General features: G+C 39.6%; 1 protein-coding gene across 1 annotated transcript; it reads left to right on the top strand.

The window, feature by feature from the left end:
* Window positions 1-8,657: 8,657 nt before the first annotated feature.
* On the top strand, window positions 8,658-11,083 carry evx2 (even-skipped homeobox 2). Its single transcript, XM_062403290.1, has 3 exons — window positions 8,658-9,054; window positions 9,582-9,808; window positions 10,330-11,083. The coding sequence occupies exons 1-3, from the start codon at window positions 8,658-8,660 to the stop codon at window positions 10,945-10,947; spliced, it is 1,242 nt and encodes a 413-aa protein (XP_062259274.1). The 3' UTR covers window positions 10,948-11,083.
* The last annotated feature ends 9,832 nt before the right edge of the window (window positions 11,084-20,915 follow it).

The following is a 20,915-nucleotide window of genomic DNA, read 5'->3' as shown; positions in this document are numbered from 1 at the left end:
CATATTAAAAGATGTGTGTGAAAAATAAAAACAAAGCAAACGATGTTTTCTTGAAGACTTTTTCTATAAAGTGTAGGAGAAATAGCTGAGAGCCAATAAAAACCGGTTAACAAGCGCCTTTCTAATTATTTGGAGCTGCCCATATATTTTTTTAGTTTTCAAAGGAGTTAAAACATATTTAGATTAGGTTCAACCGTTTTTATGATGTATTTTTAATGTTCAGGCCCAACTACTCCTATTTTAAACATGTCTTAATCGCCTGTTGCCCCTAAAGAAAAACATCCTTTAGGGGCAACAAAATTAGAATTATTTAATGCAAACTAATGACAACATTAATTATTTAATGCAAACTAATGACAACAAATATATATAGGCTACAGTTTTTACATGTTAAACTTATCTATAGGAAAATATTTGTCAAATTACCTCTGATGGTAATTTCAATGTGTTTCCACGCGTTATGAAATATCCACAAAACGTGTTGTGTTATCTGCCAACTGTCCACAGTTTTACTATTAAAAAACGTTTGAACTCGGGACTCGCACGTTTAAAAGTTGTTGCCCCGTCTTCGGTGTTGTGTACAAAAAAGCAGCCAGACTCCCACAATTAGAGAAAGAAGTTTTAGTGGGGACCTTTAGTGTCTTTTACGGCTCGGCGTCCTTCACGTTTAGTGCGTCAGGAGCCAAACTGAGGAGCTGCAGTCTGCGGCTGTTTTCCCAGGCCCTTTGAAGGAAGCTATCCGCCGTCTATTGTCCTTGGTAATAAACTTGCTGCTTCCCTCGTTCAAGTTCTCTCTGGCCTGAGAAAACGTTGCCATGAAATCTCAGCAGATTAGGGAGCCAGTGGAGGACAAAGTGTTTCGCACAGGATGTACAGCTCACCTCAGACCCTCCTGGCGTTAAGCAGGTTTCACAAAGGAAACCCCTTTCAGATGGTTGAGTGGAGGATAAATATGTGATGATCTGCTGGCTCCTGTTTATGTCCATTAGGCGCAAAGGGAACATTTGAAGTCCCGGATGAAAATCAAGCAGATCTCCTCACAGGTAACAGACGATAGAAAGTAGGAAACGCTGCTTTTGATCCTTTAACGAAACAGGATTTATAGCTTTTTGTATTTCTTGGTTTGATTTTATTTCCTTGAGATGGTAAATTCCTGAAAACGCGTAACTGACTTTGTTTGGCTGAAGAAACCGGACCAATAAGCGACGGCATCAGAACATGGAATACAAGGAAAGGTGTGGAGACAATAATAATTAGAGTTTATTAAAATTAGAATCTACAGCATCAATCTTAGAAACTAAACAAGACGCAGACGAAATTTTACAAGATCCTTGTAAGTATTGTTGTGCCTTTCCAGGAGTGAGGAGACAGTTTGCAAATGAAGGAACAATAATGAGCTTTACAGGAAAAAGCCACAAATATATTCACAGAGGGGAAGACTCTGTTAAAATTCCATTAACCCTAACACGTAGGCTTTTTATAAATTCTAACGAATCCAATTGTTTGTGTTTATATTCAGGAAATGTGCGTTAAAACGGTTCCCACGTGGACTCAAAGGTTAATCCTTTGTCATGCAGTTAGCAGTTTATATACACATTATTCATGTTACACAATAATTATGAAAAGGCAACGTTAACTTTGTAAAATGTGGTAGGTTTATATGTTGTTTGGTTTAAGTTAAGCTTAAACCTGACTCAATTAATCGGTATAGAAACGTGTTCCCGTTAAACTAACTGCAGAGACGAAAAGCTTTAACATCTTGCATTGCATACATTACTTTTTGACCGCTGCACAATACAGAACAGTCAGTGTGATCATCTCTCAATTATGTATGTGAGTAAAACATCTTCACACCAAAGTTACACAAATCTGTGTTTTTCCATCACTAACCTGCAATTACTTCCTCAACGACACACGAGAACACAGAGAACACAGTAAGTCAGGTCTAGTTAAGAACACAGTTGTTACAGTAACTTCAGTGATGATTACAAAACATAATTGTAACATTTGAGAAGTGTATTTTATTCTTATACAAGAAGCAGCATCTTTAAACCATTAATTCAAGTGTGAATAACATCTCTGGAACTTTAGCATGTTTTTTTTTTTTTACCACTGATGCATTTTCCACCCTCCAGACAATCTTCAACCACCAAACTCAGTATTTGAGATTCTTGCAGTTTGGCTCCATCTATATTAACGACATGATGTATGTTTCAAACGCTGTAGATGAGGATACATCGTGCTGGTCCCTAGCCTTGTGTTGAGCTGATTGCATAAACACGAAGACACCACTAGATGGCCTTCTTAGTCAAGGAAAGAAGTCTGCAGGCAAGGAAAGGAAGCAGAGTGCAAACTGCAGTGACGTCACAGAAGAATGAGCTGTTTGTATCTGAAGGAAAGACTGAACTCTTAGACTGGATTAATGTATAAACTGTGATCATTTAAAAGGTTAAAAAAGTAAAGTGGGCCACAGTTTGGTTTCAATGACTCAGATGAACATGATACAGTACACCCCCCTTCAGCATGATAGCTTCACAGCATTAACCTTCCTAAACCTTCCAGATGAGCAATCATTTGTATGTTGACTAAAATTGTAACTTATTTGTAGAGAGCCACTCAGAGGATCAATCTGCACATGCATGATAATACAGGTCTTAAATCTCTGTGAGCAGAGGGCGAAACTCATTACAAGAAAAAGAGTTATACAATAGTAAAACTAGACCTAGTCTGTTCAATTTAAAATAATCTTAACAGGATAAAATATGCAAAATGTATTCTCCCCTAACTGTGTCCAATTTATCTTCATCTCAGATGTATTCTTATTTTACTGAATGAATGACACAGAACACAGATTGTTACTGCAGCACCGGGTCAGTCTATTCCAGCATAGTGTTCATGGCAGCTCATACAAACACTGGCACAACAGTGTTAACAGTGGGATCAGCACTCCACAAACACATCATTAGAAGCAACTGGACACCTGCTTACGGTATGCTGCAGTTACTCAGATAACCCCTCTTTACAACTGTGGTGAGCAGAGGAACGTCTCACAATGCACAACACGTTGGACGCTCATGTGAACGAGCGGCAGCAGCAGGCGATCGCGTCGGGTTCCACTCGTCTCGGCCAAAGGAACGATAAAAACGGAACAGCCTTGTCTGATGGATCTACCGGGGCTGCAGATGGTAGAGTCCGGATTTGGCATCCACAAGAGGAACCCATGGACCCAACCTGCCTGGTGTCAACAGTCCAGGCTGCTCCTGGTGGTTTTGGTAGTAGAATGGTGTGGGGAATGTTTTCTTGGCACACGTTGGACCTTTCATTATTAATAAGTCATTGTCTGAGCACCACAGTCTGTCTGAGGATTGCTGCCGCTGACCATGTGAATCCTCGTATGGACACAGTTCACCATCTTCTAATGGCCACCTCCAGCATGATGATGCCCCATGGCACCAACATAGGTCGTTTCATCAGATCAGTATCCTTCACTGGCCTCCACAGTCGCCAGATAGGGATCCAGTAGATGATAGTGGGGGGTGTGGTAGAGCAGGAACTTCACAGCATGAATGTGCAGATGACTGATCTCCACAATCACCAGTGTAATCATGTCAACATGGAGGAGGGTTTCTAACATTTTGCCACGAAGAACTGAGGCTGCAGAGCAAAGGGAGGAATGACCCAGTCTTAGTCTAGTGATCTTAATCAAGTGCTCACAGAGTGTATACATCAGTCACACTCACTCATACATATTCCACAATCTAGCTCCCAGACACTGAACATAATAATATAAATAAACAGCAATTGAAACGATGCAGGAAACATAACATTAAATGAAATGAGGAGTTGTTTCGAAATGTGCCCTTAAGAACGTGTCAGTGCTGGAAGTCAGTTGTATATAAAGATTGCTCATTTATAATTTCTTGCTGATCAAACTATGTTGTCTTACTATATGATCTCGACAGTATTATCTGTAGCCTGTTGATAGTTGGATCTCCAACTATCTTCAACCTGACTTTAAACTGAAAGAATCTTCTTAACCATAACATTTACGGCTGTAGCATCGATAGCATGTTATGGGCATTATCTCTGCTGATTAATCAAATATTTTAGCTTGTAATCGGTAACTGATGAGCAATTCAAATACAAGGACCTAAGTTTTGTGACTTTTCAATATAGATAAGATAGATGTTTAACCAATATTTATGTTGAAGAAAAGTTTACAGTGCATTATGTCATTAATGATCCTTTTTCCCTTCTCCATGAAGTCATTACATTTCCACATGTTATAACAATGAGCATCAACAGGAACTAGCTGTGCAAAATGCAAGAAATATGAAGCCAGGCCTGGGACCGGAGAATGGATCAGGGCCGTGGCCGGGACCAGCGCCCACTTACAACCTCTGACCAGAAAACAGTGGTACATCTTTTGTATATGATTATAGATGAATTTGACAGCTTGTTCCACAAAAGAGATGTTAACGTTCATCGAGAAATTGTGTGTTGGAGGAAAATTTGCTTGACTGGCAGGTGTCTAATCCAGTTCGAGTCAGCCATGACGGTTGCTGCTTGTTTGTTCAGCCTCAGCTCAGCCCTGCAGGCTCCCTCCTCGGCTAATGCTCCCCAGCAGTGTCTGATATTATGAAGTTATTCCATCAATGTTTTGCTGCTCTCAGATCATTTGAATGGCCCTGACTCACGCTTGAGAATACTGATCGCGTTACTATTGTTGTTGCTCTGGTGTCTCGTCTGTATTTCTCAACCTGACTCCAGGGATTTTAAACCATTTTGACAAAGAACAGCTATTAGAAAATTAGCTGGCTGGCAAACATGTACACATATCCAGAAATGTTGATACTTACACATGAATAAATAGTCTGTATAAAAAGCACTTTTCTGGTCTTAATAACCACTCAAGGCGTTTGTTCGGTTTATTGCCATTCACCCATTCAAACACATATTCATACAGTGCATCTAATGGTATCAGTTTTTCTATGAGAGCCAATTCGGGGTTCAGTGACTTGCCCAAGGACACTTAGGCAGACAGATGAGGAAGACTAGGACATGGTTAGAGGAACGACATGCAGCTCTGCCCCCCACCCCCCCAGCTGTAAGAGAAGAGGAAAATGTGAATGTATTCATTTTGAAAAAATCTATGGCTTTTCTTTGAAAATGCACCTTATGTGAAAAAAGGCAGCTTTCCAGCCTGTTATTTTTATACCGACATACACAGCTGTTAATATAGCATATGTTTTTCATGTTTATTTTAGAATTTCATTGCATATTGATATTATTATACACTATGAAGATCACTGGCCCCTTGGGTGTTATCATGGTTTTCGGTGAGTCATAATCTAGTTTCTTAATTCATTAGCCTATAGAACTGACTATAATTTCAGAGAGAAATATCCAGTGGGAATAGTGAAACATAACTCACCCTGTGTCTGTAGCATCAGTACCGGAGTGAAGAGACAAGTCATTAAAAAAATTATCCCAGACACGATTTAATCTATCCCGTGTTTGTGCAGACCTCAGCTGTTCTTACAGGTCCACACAGTGAGTGCTATGATTGTTCTTTAATGCTACTTCATCAGAAGAGCTTGTAATGTATCTGTGCCATGAATCAGCCTGAAGAACGGCCTGAGAGCCACTTCAAGTCATCCACGAGAAACTCTTCATGCCCAGGCTCAAATGGATCATAGGCAAGGGAAGACATCATAGGAGAAGGGAAGACTCCAGCATTAATATAGTGTGTGACGGATGGACCACAGGGATTTGAGTTACTCAACAACAAGAACAACTTTTCTCCTCTGACATCAGATCTTTACAAGAGACACACTACTATTGTCATATAATCTCAGGTGTAATTTAAACATTATTCAAGTGTCCCTATAATCCATTATAGTGGGATAGTGAAACACCTGAGACTGAAGCCAAGAAGTCAAACTCAAACATAGTGAAGTTTATTATTTACACTTTGGATTCCATTACTGTGACGTAACAATATATCATCTATGAAAAAGTAATTTACATATATTTTGAAGAAAAAAGGAAATCCCATAGTCTACAAAAGTGAATATAAAGCCATAACTTTGGAAACCTTATCCTCCAACATAGTTATATTGTGCTGCATGTGCTTCAGAAAAACATTTAATATCTTTAATGAAACCAAGCTATTGAAACAAAAACAAGATTTACACATGTTTTTTTTTTCTCTGTCTTGTTGAGCTGAGCAAAAAAAGAAGTTTCACACAAAAGGTCCAAGACTAACATTCTGCAACCCACGTACAGTGTAAGATTGTCCCTTAAGATGAAACTCTGTTCGTAGAGATTCATCAGCTACACATGTATGCAAATTACCTAATTATATTAAATGCTAATTCCTAAAGCTCTTAGAGAGGAGAATGCATACCAGTGTGTTTCTTAAATTCAAGGTTTATAATTCAAAAAAGCAAAAGAAAACATTGTGTTTACTAAACTTAACTTACTTTGATATTAAATGGTGAATTTTGCATTTATTGATTTCATCATGTAGCCTTGGCTCTAAGACGTGATACTCAGATGCTTAAAATCAAAACATCAGTTTGCATGAAAAGCTTTTTGAACAAAATGACTAAGTTGAAATGTACGTTGGTTTTATACTATTACAGGATTAGCTCCATGAAGTACGTGGTTATTATAATGTAGGTTCCAGGGTTAGGGTTAACATCATATTGCTCCATAGTATTAATAAAAAGACAAAGAATGAGGCTTTTTGGCTCGACAGCAGCTTAAAGGTCCAGTGTGTAAGATTTAGGTGAAAGGGATCTCTTGGCAGAAATTGAATATAACATATAAATATTTCCACTAGTGTGTAATCATCTAAATTGACCAATTGTTTTCTCAATCCTAGAATGGGCCCTTTATATTTAAATAATGTATATTCGGGAGCAGTTCCTCTCTACGGGGGCCGCTATGTTTTAACAGTCGTCCAAGCTGGACTACCAACTTTTGAGTTGTTATGACAACTGAAGGCTGCCACAGGGTCTCCTTCATGTTTGGAAAGAGAGGGTGAGGTGAGGGGTGTTCGGCTGCAACTAGCAATTTCACCACTAGATGTCACTAAATTCTTTCACTGAAACCTTTAAAATAATTTACCAGCTCGCAAATTAAAACATATATCTTAATCTATTTTATTACCGTGTTCATGTACCCAGTGTTCAGGTCATGACATCAGGTGAGGCCCAGACCCATTCAACAGCCACCAACAATGACTGCAATTACCATTAAAATCCCGCAGGAGGCGCCAGAGGATGTGTAAGAGGATGATCTGCAGGCACCGTCTCCTCTCATGGAGAAAGCAGGAGTCCATGCGTGGCTGTGATGTCTTTACATATCGGAGCCTCCGTTAGAATTAACCGGCTGCATAAACATGTACCAGTCATTTCCGATAAATACAAACATTACCACGCAGCTATAAGAGGGTGAATGACTCAGGGGAAATATTAAGAAGTAATAATTTAAAAAAAAAAGAGTCAAAGATTGTGTTAAAAATGTAAAATGTGAGAATACAAGATGTTATATGTGCGTAGCTTCATACGTTTAAATCAACAGCCAATCGAAAAAGGGTGAAACAGGAAAAAGAGATGAAAATAATATAAGGATTACGTCTAAAAAGGATTAATTGTATGTATTAGTAAGTTTAAAAGATTATTTATGTCTATATGCATTCCAAATACACAACTGTGTGCTGTCGTGTGGAGATGTGTAATAATGGTCGCATTATCACCACATCAAAATGTGCATTTGACGAATAATGAAAAAAATAATATTTAAACTGCACATAAGAAAACCAACATGGTCCTAAAATGTAAAGAAATACTTTCACTTTTAATGTTTAATCACAAACTTGCACATTAATATGGTGTAATGGCGTAAATTGGAAAAACGATAGGAAATAAAAAGACAAAAGAGGAATAAATAAATAAAAGAGGGGAAGATTAGAGAAGGGGAGGGCGCAGAGAGAGAGAGAGAGAGAGAGAGAGAGGAGGAGAAACAATAGAGAATCAAAGCATGATAATATTCCTAAATGAAGAGGGAAATGTTGCAGCACTCATTTTATTAATCAGACTGTCAATTTCACCCAAGAGGCCAAACCCAGGAGCAGAGAGAGACAGAGTCAGATCAGCGCAGGGACGCGCAGCTCGCTCCTCACTCCTCTCCTCCTTCTCCTCCTTCTCCACTTGGATATTATTCGTCTGACCGAAGGCCGCCTCCATCATCAAGTGACAGCCCTCTCCTATTTATTTGCTTATAAACCTGTTACAATAAATGATCATTGGAGCAACGTCAGCCGAGCATTTTAACAACGAAACAGCAGCGAGCACTTCTTTTTTCTGATGAATGACATTTCGCTGCAGGCGGGGAGGATGCTCGCCTCATCCTGAGCTCGTCGGCTGCATTCAGATTCTTTCGTTTTTCGGCGTCTTGCTTATAAAAAAGCTTTAGAGACAGTTATTTAGAGACAGCTGCTGCAGTTGCATGCGGATTTAGCTCCGACACAACTCATTGGTGCTCCAGCCCCCTGGACAAGTGTGCGTGCGTTGTGCGTGAGTGTGTGCGCGTGTGTGTGTGTGTTTTCCGTTCCTCCCTCTCTCTTCCTCCTCGTCCTGCACAGCTTAATGATGGAGAGGATAAGAAAAGAGATGATATTGATGGAGAGAGGGCTGCACAGTCCCGTCGCTACGGGGAAGAGGCTCGCAGACGCGCCGGGGAACTCGGTGCTGGAGGCCCTGGAAAACTCCCAGCACGGCGGACGGCTGAGCCCGAGAATAACTTCGGCTTCCCTCCACGGAAACCTCGGGGACATCCCGGGGAAAGGCAAGTTTGAGATCGACAGCCTGTTCGGGACGCACCACGGCAGCGAGAACAGCTCCTCGGCGGAGATCTCGTCGTCGGAGAGCCGAAAGAAAATGAGTCTTTACTCCGAAGTTTCGCCAGACTCCGACGTCAACAGTGATGTGGAGGTGGGATGCCCCTCGCACCGCTCCCCGAGCCAGCACAAGGAAAACAACAAAGGTACACACCTCGTTTTATTCCCATTTATTAGATTTGTATTATTGTGTTAGAATGCTGCGGGTAATGTTATTATTATTATCATTATTGTTATAGTATTATTGTCACAACTAAAGACAGAAATAAAGCAAAATAATAATAACTGTCATCATTTTTAAACCACTACTGATTGTAACCACCTGAAGCTTAATTATTTTCAGTAGTAATTATACCTGCAAGGCAACAACTATTATTACTACTACCGTTACTTTTAGTATCATTATTATTATTAGTAGACAATAATGTTATAACTAGTATCATTATTATTATTTGTAGACAAATAATAATTATTGCTACTACTACCATTATTGTAAGACAAAATTATAAAGAATACAAATGTTGGTCTCAACTTTTTTAAACAACATTTTAAAATAGTTGCATTCGATTCATTCTTATTAAGCTTTGAAATAAACTCTGGGCCGACACACAAGTGGTCCAATTTATTTGAAAATTATCAACAAAAATATTTCTGTTATCGTTTCTACTTATAGGGTTTTCAGACAGTAATTCCGGCTGCTCCAGCTCGAACTCCCTCCAGAACATGAACGGTAACGGGTCCAACAACTCAAACAGCGACCAGGTCAGGAGGTACCGCACCGCGTTCACCAGGGAGCAGATCGGGCGACTGGAGAAGGAGTTTTACCGAGAAAATTACGTGTCGAGACCGAGGAGGTGTGAACTGGCCGCGTCGCTGAATCTGCCCGAAACCACTATAAAGGTATGAATCTCCATTATCGCTGTGCAACGTGTAGCCTGGCACGGGCATGTGCAGGGAAATGAATGGTGAAGGGTGCAGGTGTACAAACAAAAGTAACTTGAAAATAATGACACTGAAAATCAGTGAAGATTATTAAAAGTGCAGTGTGAATTTATGATTTTATCTTGTGCAAAAAATAATGTTTTACATTTTGCTCGCTCCATTGCATGGCGATCAATTTTACTTATGGAGTGCATTTAATTAATAGCCCATGCTTGTTATTTAAAATATATAATCAACTGCAAAATGTTACATATTTTACTGACTGGGTTCGATAGTTAGATTGTAACCCCAGCAGCGTGTGAGGGCGAATCCTTTTTACGCACAATGATAGTAGTGTTTATAAGGAGTGTTTAGTACCAGTGCAGGGGTGAGTGTGTGTTTTGCTTGAATGGACGCTGAACCGCTCCTCGGGTTTAGATTTAGAGGCTGGAAACAATATGGCAGCTTTAATATGGGCCTTGTTTTTACTGTGTGTGCAGGTGTGGTTCCAGAACAGGCGGATGAAGGATAAGAGGCAGCGTCTGGCGATGTCCTGGCCTCATCCAGCAGACCCCAGCTTCTACACTTACATGATGACGCACGCCGCAGCTACAGGGAGTCTACCGTACCCTTTCCACTCGCACATGCCTCTACACTACTACCCGCACGTCGGTGTCACCGCAGCAGCAGCAGCCGCCGCCGCAGCCTCCAGCGCGGCGTCGTCACCTTTCGCCAGCTCCATGCGGCCCCTCGACACCTTCCGGGCGCTGTCCCACCCCTACTCGAGGCCGGAGCTCCTGTGCAGCTTCAGGCACCCGGGACTCTATCAGTCACCCGCAGGCCTGAACAGCTCGGCGGCGGCGTCTGCGGCTGCGGCGGCCGCGGCGGCAGCGGCGGCGGTGTGCGCCCCGTCAGCCGCGGGGCCCTGCTCGTGCCTGAGCTGCCACAGCAGCCAGGCGGCGAGCGCGCTGGGCGCCAGGAGCGCCAGTGCTGACTTTGCCTGCACAGCCTCGGTGCCACGATCCGAGAGTGGATTTTTGCCGTATTCTGCCGCAGTCCTCAGCAAGACGTCGGTCCCGTCCCCAGACCAGCGAGAAGAAACGTCACTTAACAGATAACTCATCACGCACCCTTACGCGTCCGTTTCTTATTACTGCTCTTAGGGGATAGGCCTACTTTAAATGTCACGTCTGGGTAAAGCATTCCTTTCTCTGACATCACTGTAAACACACACGTGAAGTTTCATTTCTAAAAAGTCAGACTCAAGTTCCAAAAACTCTTTATAACATGAAAAGCTAAGCAGTGAATTTTTAGCAGCTCATGAAAAGACTTTTCTATAAAGCTCCTGTGTTTGTGCCAGTAAACCACTTTTTGTATGGACTGTGCTGGAAACCTATTTGGGGAAATATCAGTGTACTCATCCTGCGACCATGCCTCGATCAAGATTTCCACTAGATGCATTTATTTCTACAATTCCCTCAAATTATTAGAATAAACACTCAGAGTAGGTCACATCCACATATTCCTGCAGCTCAAGTATCCACCAACGTGAACAAATCCTGTCGTTTGAACACACAAACGTGGGCTAATTATACCATCTAAATTTAGATAGAAGAGGGGTCCCTGCCCCTCTGCCCAGCATCCCCATCTCTTCCTTCACTATAGGCCTAATAGACTGTGATTTTTTTGGCAGCCATAGCTTCTCCACCACCCCAGCCCCTGCTCTGTGGGGACAGCCCTAATCAGCCGGAGAGGTGCATATAATTCTGCAGCGCGTCTTTCGTGTCAATTTTTATGTTAATAACGAGAGGATCATGACAAAAATTGCCAATCATGTACCTAGATGGAGCTCCTCTGAATACGTGACTGTAAGAAAGTTGCTCGTTCTGAGACCCGCTGTCAAGTGCTAACAACCCGCGGAGGGAAGTCATTAGACATACAAAAGACCCGGAGCAAGGCGACAGTCCTGGTGCACACAATGCACTGCATAAAAAGATAATATCTGACACATGGAAGGCGTAAGAAATATATTATATATACACACAAGCAGCCTGCAGAGAAAAAAAAAGGGGGCCACTCACAATTCGTCTGCAGATCATGTGAAATACCTCACTGCCCTCCTTATTTACATTGGGGCTCATCATATCAAATCCCAGTGTTTTCATATAGGTGTGTGATCCTGGAGCTGCTCACTCAGCAGGGGGACGGGACTGATTTCAGATCTGCCTGTAAAAAAAAAAACATGGCCATGTGCTACTTTATTCGTTCCTGTTGGGACATCACCAATATGTTGATTATAAAACATGTGAACTGTAAATCGTGACAAAAGATATTTTGCAAAAAAAGAAAATCCTGGATAGTCCTACTACTGGTTTAGCTGAGTTATTGATCGCCCTGGAAAAGCTTCACGAACTGTGGATGGTAGGCTATTTTTTTTTTCTGTTTGAGTTTTGGACAATTCTTTTGTTGTTATTATTATTTATTTATTTTGTGTGACTTGCTGAATGTTTTTAAATGTTAAAACACTGGATGTACACGCTAGTAGCCTACAAATTGGCCTGTAAAACACCAATATTTCCAAAATTCATGATCTGAATTTCGTGCAACAAAAAAAAAGAAAGAAAAATTCTGACTGACTGATGGAGAGGGAGAACATTTCTTCTTCACTGTCCACTCAAAGAGGCGTTTGGCAAAAAGGGCTGATGGACGAGCACTGAAATTAAATGGCGAAAAACAGTATTGACCTTTTGTCCCTTGAGTCTCTGTTATAACTCTATATCTCTGTATTTAAAATATCAATGACTGTATGAATTTAAATATTTTAACTTGAAAAAAAATGTGCAATATGAAATGTAAATCCTGTTATTTATTGATCGTGTTTGTTCTTGGAAAATAAAAAAAATGTTTACACATTTTCGTATGTTTACATTACTGGTTATGAGATTTAGTATTTTAAGTATAAGTTTATATATTTATTTATTTATCGAAGTATAAATATTCTATTTATCTAAGCACATATATTAATCTAAGTATATGGAGATAATTCATTTTTTTCAATGACACTGAAAACACCTTATAGGCTTATTTAGTGCAATGGCACCATTTCTATAGAAAACACTGTGTCTAACATTAATTAAAAATATGTGGAAAACTATAGGGAATATGAGGCCTGCCATCACGGGTCATTCCGGCCCTATAATTTACCATTATTTTTACATTACCTCTAAATGATACAAGCTGATACAGTCGTTAATTGCACTTGGTTAAAATATAGCCTCCACCAGAATGGCCCCGAGAGACTTTAAGATAAGTTGCTTTTTTGAACGTCCCCATTATAGAAATAGGATTAGGGCAGCAAATATGGGCGTGATATATCACCATGTTTCCTTGCTCTTTACTAACGTAAGGGCTGCAACCCATACAACAAAGGCGCCGAGATAGATGGAGGTGTAAGAGGCAGAAGACAGAGGCCAGAAAAACACTGCCCACAATAACACGATTAGTTTTGTATCCAATGTGCACGACTGAAAAAAGAATTCATCATAATGCAGAGGACTGTCTGTCACCTTCGCTGAATGGTTTTTGACAAGAAAATAAATCTTTGGGTTGTTTAATACATTTTATATTTTCTTTATTTCGGTGCTAATAGAAAAACCAAATTAAATGTCCACCAGCGAGATAGAAATGCAAAGATCGATGATCCTGCCCCTACTGTCCAATCACCCCTATTTAATTGACTGTATTTTCAGGGTAATTGAACTGCTTGTTGTAAATTGAGGATTTTATAGAAACGACATGAAAACTACATTTACTGACATTCATCGCATCTTTGACATTGATTATCTGATCAGCGCCGTGTCACGCTAACCTCCAATTCTTCATTACACACTGTTTATGAGCTGTTACAGAACAACTTGCTTGTTCCAGAGTGATTGATTGCCTTATTAACGCGTGTTCTTGTAAGTGTGACCGGACTGATTACGATGCATATGTTTAGAATAATGTTTCATTTAGCTGACTGCGAGTAATGCGGGGTGACAGCTGCTGCGGGAGGACAAAAAACCCTAAACTACAGGGAGCAAGCGGGGCCAAAACGCATTTAAGGTGGAACTCGGAGGCAGCACCAACACCCGGATGGTCAAACGCATGTCAACCCAGCGGCAGACGAGGGACTGACAGGCCCAGTGAGCCAACTGCACGGAACAAGCATGTTTGGGACCAAAACCAGATGAAAAGCCTGGTTTCTTTTGTCGCTATGAATGGTTTTGACCCGATTTCACAAATGTGAGCCTGTGCCACAACACGGCTTAAAGCATCTCGTCCTCACACCTGAATCTGATTCCGCAGCAGAGTGTTTACAACTGGCCTACCAGCTGTTCCATCCAGACATTGACTCCATCAATCAAAATTCACCCAAAAAACACCCCAACAGCATTCACTCCAGACACCTTTCAGAGTTTAAGAAAATAAATTAATTTCAGGTAACATATTTGTAGCAACATGTTAAAAGCCAGCGAGCGAGCATCAGCTGCAGCCTGATGAGATTTATGCCACCATTATGCTTCTGAAGTAGTCTCTGCTCGGTTTGTCTCAAATCATTGCCTCCGTTCAAATGTTACTTTCATATATTACATGACATTAATTCAACTATAGCTCATTAAGACAGAATGAAATGGTTAAATTAACTTATCAACTCATAATGATGATGAATGGGGTATTAATTCACATACAAGCTGGGCAATTTGCAGTTTTGCGCGTTTTGATGGTTCTCAAATAACATTTAATAGAACGGGTCATCCCCTCCATCAATTACATGAGCATACGAGTCGGTGGCATGGAAAATCCTTTTTTCATGCATATGTATTGAAACGTGTTCTCAATTATCTTTGGAAATTGGTTTTATTGGCTTAAAGACTCATTCTTCCAGTGGTCCTTAGCTGTGGATATGGTTAAGGTGGCACTATAAATTCATATTCCTCTTAACACAGCCCGGGACACCTTCATTATGAGCTCTTTGATATTATATATGTTTCAAATCATATGTAAGGAATTTTAAAAGTCACTTGTTTCCAAAAGAAAAAACAGAAATTAATGAATTAACAGAAATTGTGTCAAAAAAAGACCTTTTACATATACATTAAAATATACTAACTTTACTTAACACAGAAAGGTCAGTACGTGTGTCATTACAAATCCTAAGCCCATGTGTTAAATCAACTACATACTATTACATGCTTCATACAAAAAAATCTAAAAAAAAAATCCATCATAACCTAAACAACATATTGATCTAGTTTTCAATCTGTACTTTTTCAGCACTCTTTGTGAGAATGCATTTGCCGGGATACATATTTTTCCAATAATTTTCAATTCTGTGGCTCTATTAGTTGCAGTCAATAGGTCTCTGGTGCAATTTCTTTTCATGAGTCTGGGTTCTTATTTCACATTATAGATTGACATGGAATGAAGTGATGCCTTGGATTATTTAAGGACTATGTAAAGATAAAAACACTAGGACCTTTTCTTTATTAATAGAAAAAAACATTCATTCTAATAATGTCATTGTAAAGGTGCCTCAGGTGGGAGAAGAAAGCCTATGACCTTCACGTTTATATATTATACAATATATATTTAAACACTGCACAGATTCACCCCATACTGGTCATAAAAAAAAAACACATTTCTATCATGCTGCAGTCTCAATGGCTGATGGTGGTGGATAGAGATTAAAGAAAGTGCACTTTCTGAGTGATGACCCTAACATATCTATTCCTAATTTTGAAAGATTTAAAAGTGAAAAAAAAAAAAAAAAAAAAGGCTTGTTGACTCCTTCACAGCATTTCTCCTTCATTGTGAATGAATGCCAGTTGTTGTTAATGGATTCTGATGGCGAGTTTTCCAAATGTGTAAAAGCTTCTGTAAACATATGACCAAACCCAATGTCCATCTGATCTTCATAGCATGGATACTGTGGTCAGCCAGATTAAGTCAAAAAAGTGGTATTCTTAACTATATATCAATCTCATTGTTGATAGCAATATGAGTCTAGCCACTGGTCCAGCACTTAAATAGCACATCACAGGAATAATGACTGTTGATTGTTCAACTGTTTCTCTCGCACCATCATCGAAAATACTAATGTCTCCAATACTTTATTGGTTTATGACCAATAAAGATATTCCATCGACGTTAGCTGTACTTTGTCTTTTTTGCAAAAACATGGCAAATGTTCCAATGCTGACACAGTATAATAATGGTGAACATTGTAAACATAATACCTGCTAAACATCCACAGGTTTACATTTAGTACACGCCCAGAGCCACTATGGCTGTTGATTCGTAGGGTTTTTGAAGTGACAAAAAATAAGGGATCTTTTTATTGTAGTTTGCACAGTTTTGAAAGTTTAAAAGTTGGTTACATTGGCAATAAATGAAGTTAAAAATGAAATGACATTACTTCATGGATGATCACACTGAAAATGAGCCCAGTAATCCTGATTTACAAGCAAATCTAAACTTCATCAGATTTAAAAGTGATCATATTTTTGCCACTTGAAACAGACCATCAGAATCACATTGAAGCATTATATAGGCACCATATTGTGTTTCAGTGAGATTAGATGGAACATGAATACATCAAGGCCCAATTTACAATGGTTCAGATCCAGATATTGACTTAACATTACCACCAAGGTAAATATTCCCAACACATACTGCACTGCCCTGAACCTAAGCGCGAGTTCATGGCACATCATCGTATGTTGTTTTACACTTAACTCGTTATACCATAAAATGTGACTTTAAAGAAAATTTATTCAGAGAGTTTATAGATGAAATCATTTGAATAATGAAATGAAAATCAGAATTAATTGGAAAATGGAGGTAAAACGTCAATAATCAATTCAAAACGTTGCCCACGATACACAGTAAAAACAGTTATGGTGATTTTGGTGTATAAACCTGACTTTATAGGACGGCAATCTCCGTGTAAACTGTATCATTATAGTTTATAGTACACAGACAGGAAATATTGGGAGAGAAAAAGAGCTAATACATGCAACAAAGGTCCCCAGCCACATGCAAACCAGGGGCAGAGTCGCTTTATGCATTCGCCATAATCGCTACCAGATGCCCCACAAGTAGAGTTTTATGTAACCTGGAATCATGCTCACCCATAAACTCAGTGTTGACCAACACACAACAGATATTCATAAACACTAAAAGCACGGTTTCATCACTCACAAGCTCTAAGAACTCTCAGTAGATTACCAGATCATGTAGTTGCTCTTGAAAACAACAATTCAGTCCAAATTAGCCTTTGCTCCTCCTGTTTCCTAATCATGTAACCTGTGGAGTTACCTTCAAAGAAAATATGTTTTACTGTACTTTGCATCTGGTTGTTAATCAGCCAATCACGAGGCAGCAATTTGATGCATACAATCCTGTAGCCACAGGTCAGGGCCTCAGTTAACGTTCACAACAAACATCAGAATACGGAAAAAATAAATGTGATGAGCATGGTTGTTTGTGTCCGACTGGTTGGTTTTGATTTAACCAACTGTAACTGTCATGTTACTCAACGCCATGTTGCCATGAGAGAGGTCAGAGGAGAATGGCTAAACTGGTTTGAAAAGACCGACAGGATTTACAGTTACTAGATAACCACGCTTTATAACTGTGGTGAGCAGAAAAGGTTCTCAGAAAGCACAACATGTCGAACCTTGAGGTGAACACGCTCCAACAGTAGAAGACCATGGGAAGCTTGAGTCAAGCCAAGAACAACACTAGACAAGTTGAGGACTAGGAGAACCTAGCCTGGTCTGATGAATCTGGATTTTGTCTGAGGCTCCAGATAATGGAGTCACAGTTTGGATTTTACAACATGAATCCATGAACAAAACAGTCCAGGCTACTGCTGCTGGTATAATGATGTGAAGAAGGTTTTGCACAGTTTAAGCCCCTTGTTACTAATCAATCATGATTTGGATGCCACCGCCTATCTGAGTATTATTGTTGACCGTGTGAATCCCTTTATGTCAACCACCTTGTAGTGGCTTCAGCATGATAATACACCATGAACGTTTACATGAAAATGACAATGAGTTCAGTGAACGTCAGTGTCTGCTCCAGCCACCAGATCTGAATCCAATAGAAAACGGTTGGGACGTGGTGCAGCAGGAGATTTGTAACATGAATGTGCAGATGACAAACCAGATATGATGTGGTGCAAAAATGTCAACGTGGAAGAGAATCTCACAGGAATATTTCAAACATTTGAAGAGCTCCACTTAGATAAAAACTATATTAGCTTTCATCAATTCGAAAAAAAGTAGTTAATTTTTTGTTTGTGTAGAGAAGCACAGTGTTTAATTATATTTAAAGATTAAATTACATTTGAAAGCCTTACTCTTGCTCACCTTAAGATATACAACTAGTGCAACATGTTGAACTATACTTGAAAAGGACCAAGTCAGAGAGTCCCCCCCCCACCCCAAAAAAAAAAAACATATATGTTTATTCTTTCAGCAGCACAACAACATAACACAAAACAGCAAACAGGAAGAGCTACACAACCACTTTTTATAAACCCGACCAGTAATTAGGACCAAACCACCGGGGGAAAGCTCACTGTGAACAACAACAGGAAATTTAGCCAAATATATTAACAAATTGTAGCATTATGTTAACAAATGGCAAAGCAACTACAGAGATAAACATTTATGTTACCAATATTTCCACGGAAATCTATTTCTTTATCAGAAGAGACTTGATCCCCGTTTCTCTCCCCCTTCTTTTCAAACATGGTACAACCAGGAAGTATAAAAGGACTTAAAATTGCCTGAGGACCCTTTGCCTGATAGAGAACACATGTGTGACAATGTAAAAGAAATGTTGGTTTTGCTAATTAGCAGAGGTGTGGACTCGAGTCACATGACTTGGACTCGAGTCAGACTCGAGTCATGAATTTGATGACTTTAGACTCGACTTGACAAACTGTAAAGAGACTTGCAACTCGACTTGGACTTCAACATCAATGACTCGTGACTTCACTTGGACTTGAGCCGTTTGACTTGATAAGACTTGCTCCTTTCCCCAAAACACAAAGATTCAAAAGTATGTTATTAAGGAACGCTCTGAATCTTTCATCGTGTTTGTGTGCGTCTGTGTGTGTGTGTGCAGTGCCCGCTCCCAAAACGCCCACTACGCGCTGTGCGTTGGGCACCAAGTCCTGAGGGGGCACCAAAAAAAAAAGCAACTGAAAAATCATCATAGTTATAATAATTATGTAGCCGAGCGTTTGGTTGTATCATAAGTCCGGCTTCAGCCGACAAAGGACACGAGAGCAGGTCATGCGCTCGGGACAGCACACCCGTTTATTCTCCGTTCATTTTACAACTTCACTCATCACAGCACCCACTTCCTTTAAAACCCCCTTTCAAAATAAGAGTCACTACCAACAACCCACTTAAAACCGGAAGTACACATCAACCCTCAACAATAACGTCATTAAATAAATTAGCTTACAATTATAATGCCGATATTATTTCAGTATAGAAATATTAGGTACCTTTTAGACATGTATATCACAAAAAAGGCAGAACAAGAGATATATTAAATTGCTCAAAAAAAGTTAAAGAAGATTGACTATTCTTGTTTGTACTCATTGACGATTATTTAACGTAATCATAGAGGAGTTATGCTTAGGGCACCAAAATGGCTCGCAGCGGCAATTGGTGGAATCATACTACGTCCCCATCGTGCACAAATGACTGACAGACTTTTGGCCAATGTGGTCTTTTGCAAATGCAATGCAGCATAGGGCCCTGACATATAAAAAGCACAACCCTCTTCATTGTTATGTTCAAGAATTTGTTATGTTTCTAACATGTACACACACACACAGACAATATGACGTGAGATAAACACAGGACAGGACAATGTTGTTAGCACTTTTGTACAAATAATTACAGTTGCACTTGTTTTTTCAAATGTGTTCATTCTGTAGGAGTGGTTTAAAATGTAGAATATTCTTGCAAAATATGAGTTAAATGTTAAAAATGACTGGTTAATAGTGCAATAGGGAAGTGCAATGTTGGCACAATTTTTTTTCTGTAATTTCAATTGCACTTGTTTTAATAAATAATTACAGATTTTAAAAGCATACATGATCTGTGTAAATATATTATTACTCAGTGATCAAAAGGACTCGAAAAGACTCGAAACTCAAACTGCAGGACTTGGACTTGACTTGAGACTTGTCAGTCTTGACTTTGGACTTGACTCTGGACTTGCCTGTCTTGACTTGGGACTTGACTCGGGACTTGAGGGCAAAGACTTGAGACTTACTTGGGACTTGCAAAATAATGACTTGGTCCCACCTCTGCTAATTAGCAGTTAGCAGTTCTCATCTTTAAAAAACAATCTATGTTTGGTTAGTGGTCAAACTGTGCATGTATCCTTCATACTGTACGTGGTCATGATGTACACAGCGGCCAAGAGCAACTGTGCAACATAAAGTGTGTTACTTGAGCTGGAGGCAAACCTTCAATATCACCACAGGAGGAGGGATAACAAAGGAGAATATCAGTCTTTGCTAGCATGTTGTGAAGGCCATGTACACGGTTATATACTGTAGGCTGTGTAAGGTAAAGCTAGCTTACTTGCAATTCCTCAAAAACTACACATTGGGGATACGGGAAGCTTACACCATGGTGTCCTAACTGTTGTATTGTGAAGCCTTATTGATTCTGCTTTGAGTGACATTTCTTGTATGATTTCATTGTAATAAAGTCTTCAGATTTTGAACTTTTTTTGCATATCCTCATACCCACTCCATTATATTAACCAATAAAGGCTAAAATGCCACAATAAAAAAAATGTATATGAAATAAAGGTATACAAATTCAAAATGTATAGAACATCAGTTCAGCAATTAACAACCTTTGATTCATTTACGTGCAGCATCTAGTTCACCCTAAGCGGAAAGTTTAACAGGTTCATTTAAAATAATGTTGTTCATCAAAGCTCATACGTGCATATGTTTTTGTTCATCACAGAGATCCAAATGGTGAAAAGGACAAAGCGC

This window comes from Platichthys flesus, chromosome 13 (genome assembly GCF_949316205.1).
Source record: "Platichthys flesus chromosome 13, fPlaFle2.1, whole genome shotgun sequence".
Taxonomy (NCBI): Eukaryota; Metazoa; Chordata; class Actinopteri; order Pleuronectiformes; family Pleuronectidae; genus Platichthys; species Platichthys flesus.
This window is presented reverse-complemented; position numbering and strand designations above follow the sequence as displayed.

Excerpts from the sequence above, each read along its gene's own strand:
- evx2 (XM_062403290.1), top strand. The coding sequence starts at position 8,658 with ATGATGGAGAGGATAAGAAAAGAGATGATATTGATGGAGAGAGGGCTG. Across the intron at positions 9,055-9,581 it reads GCACAAGGAAAACAACAAAG|GGTTTTCAGACAGTAATTCC; the intron begins GTACACACCTCG and ends TTCTACTTATAG. Across the intron at positions 9,809-10,329 it reads TGCCCGAAACCACTATAAAG|GTGTGGTTCCAGAACAGGCG; the intron begins GTATGAATCTCC and ends CTGTGTGTGCAG.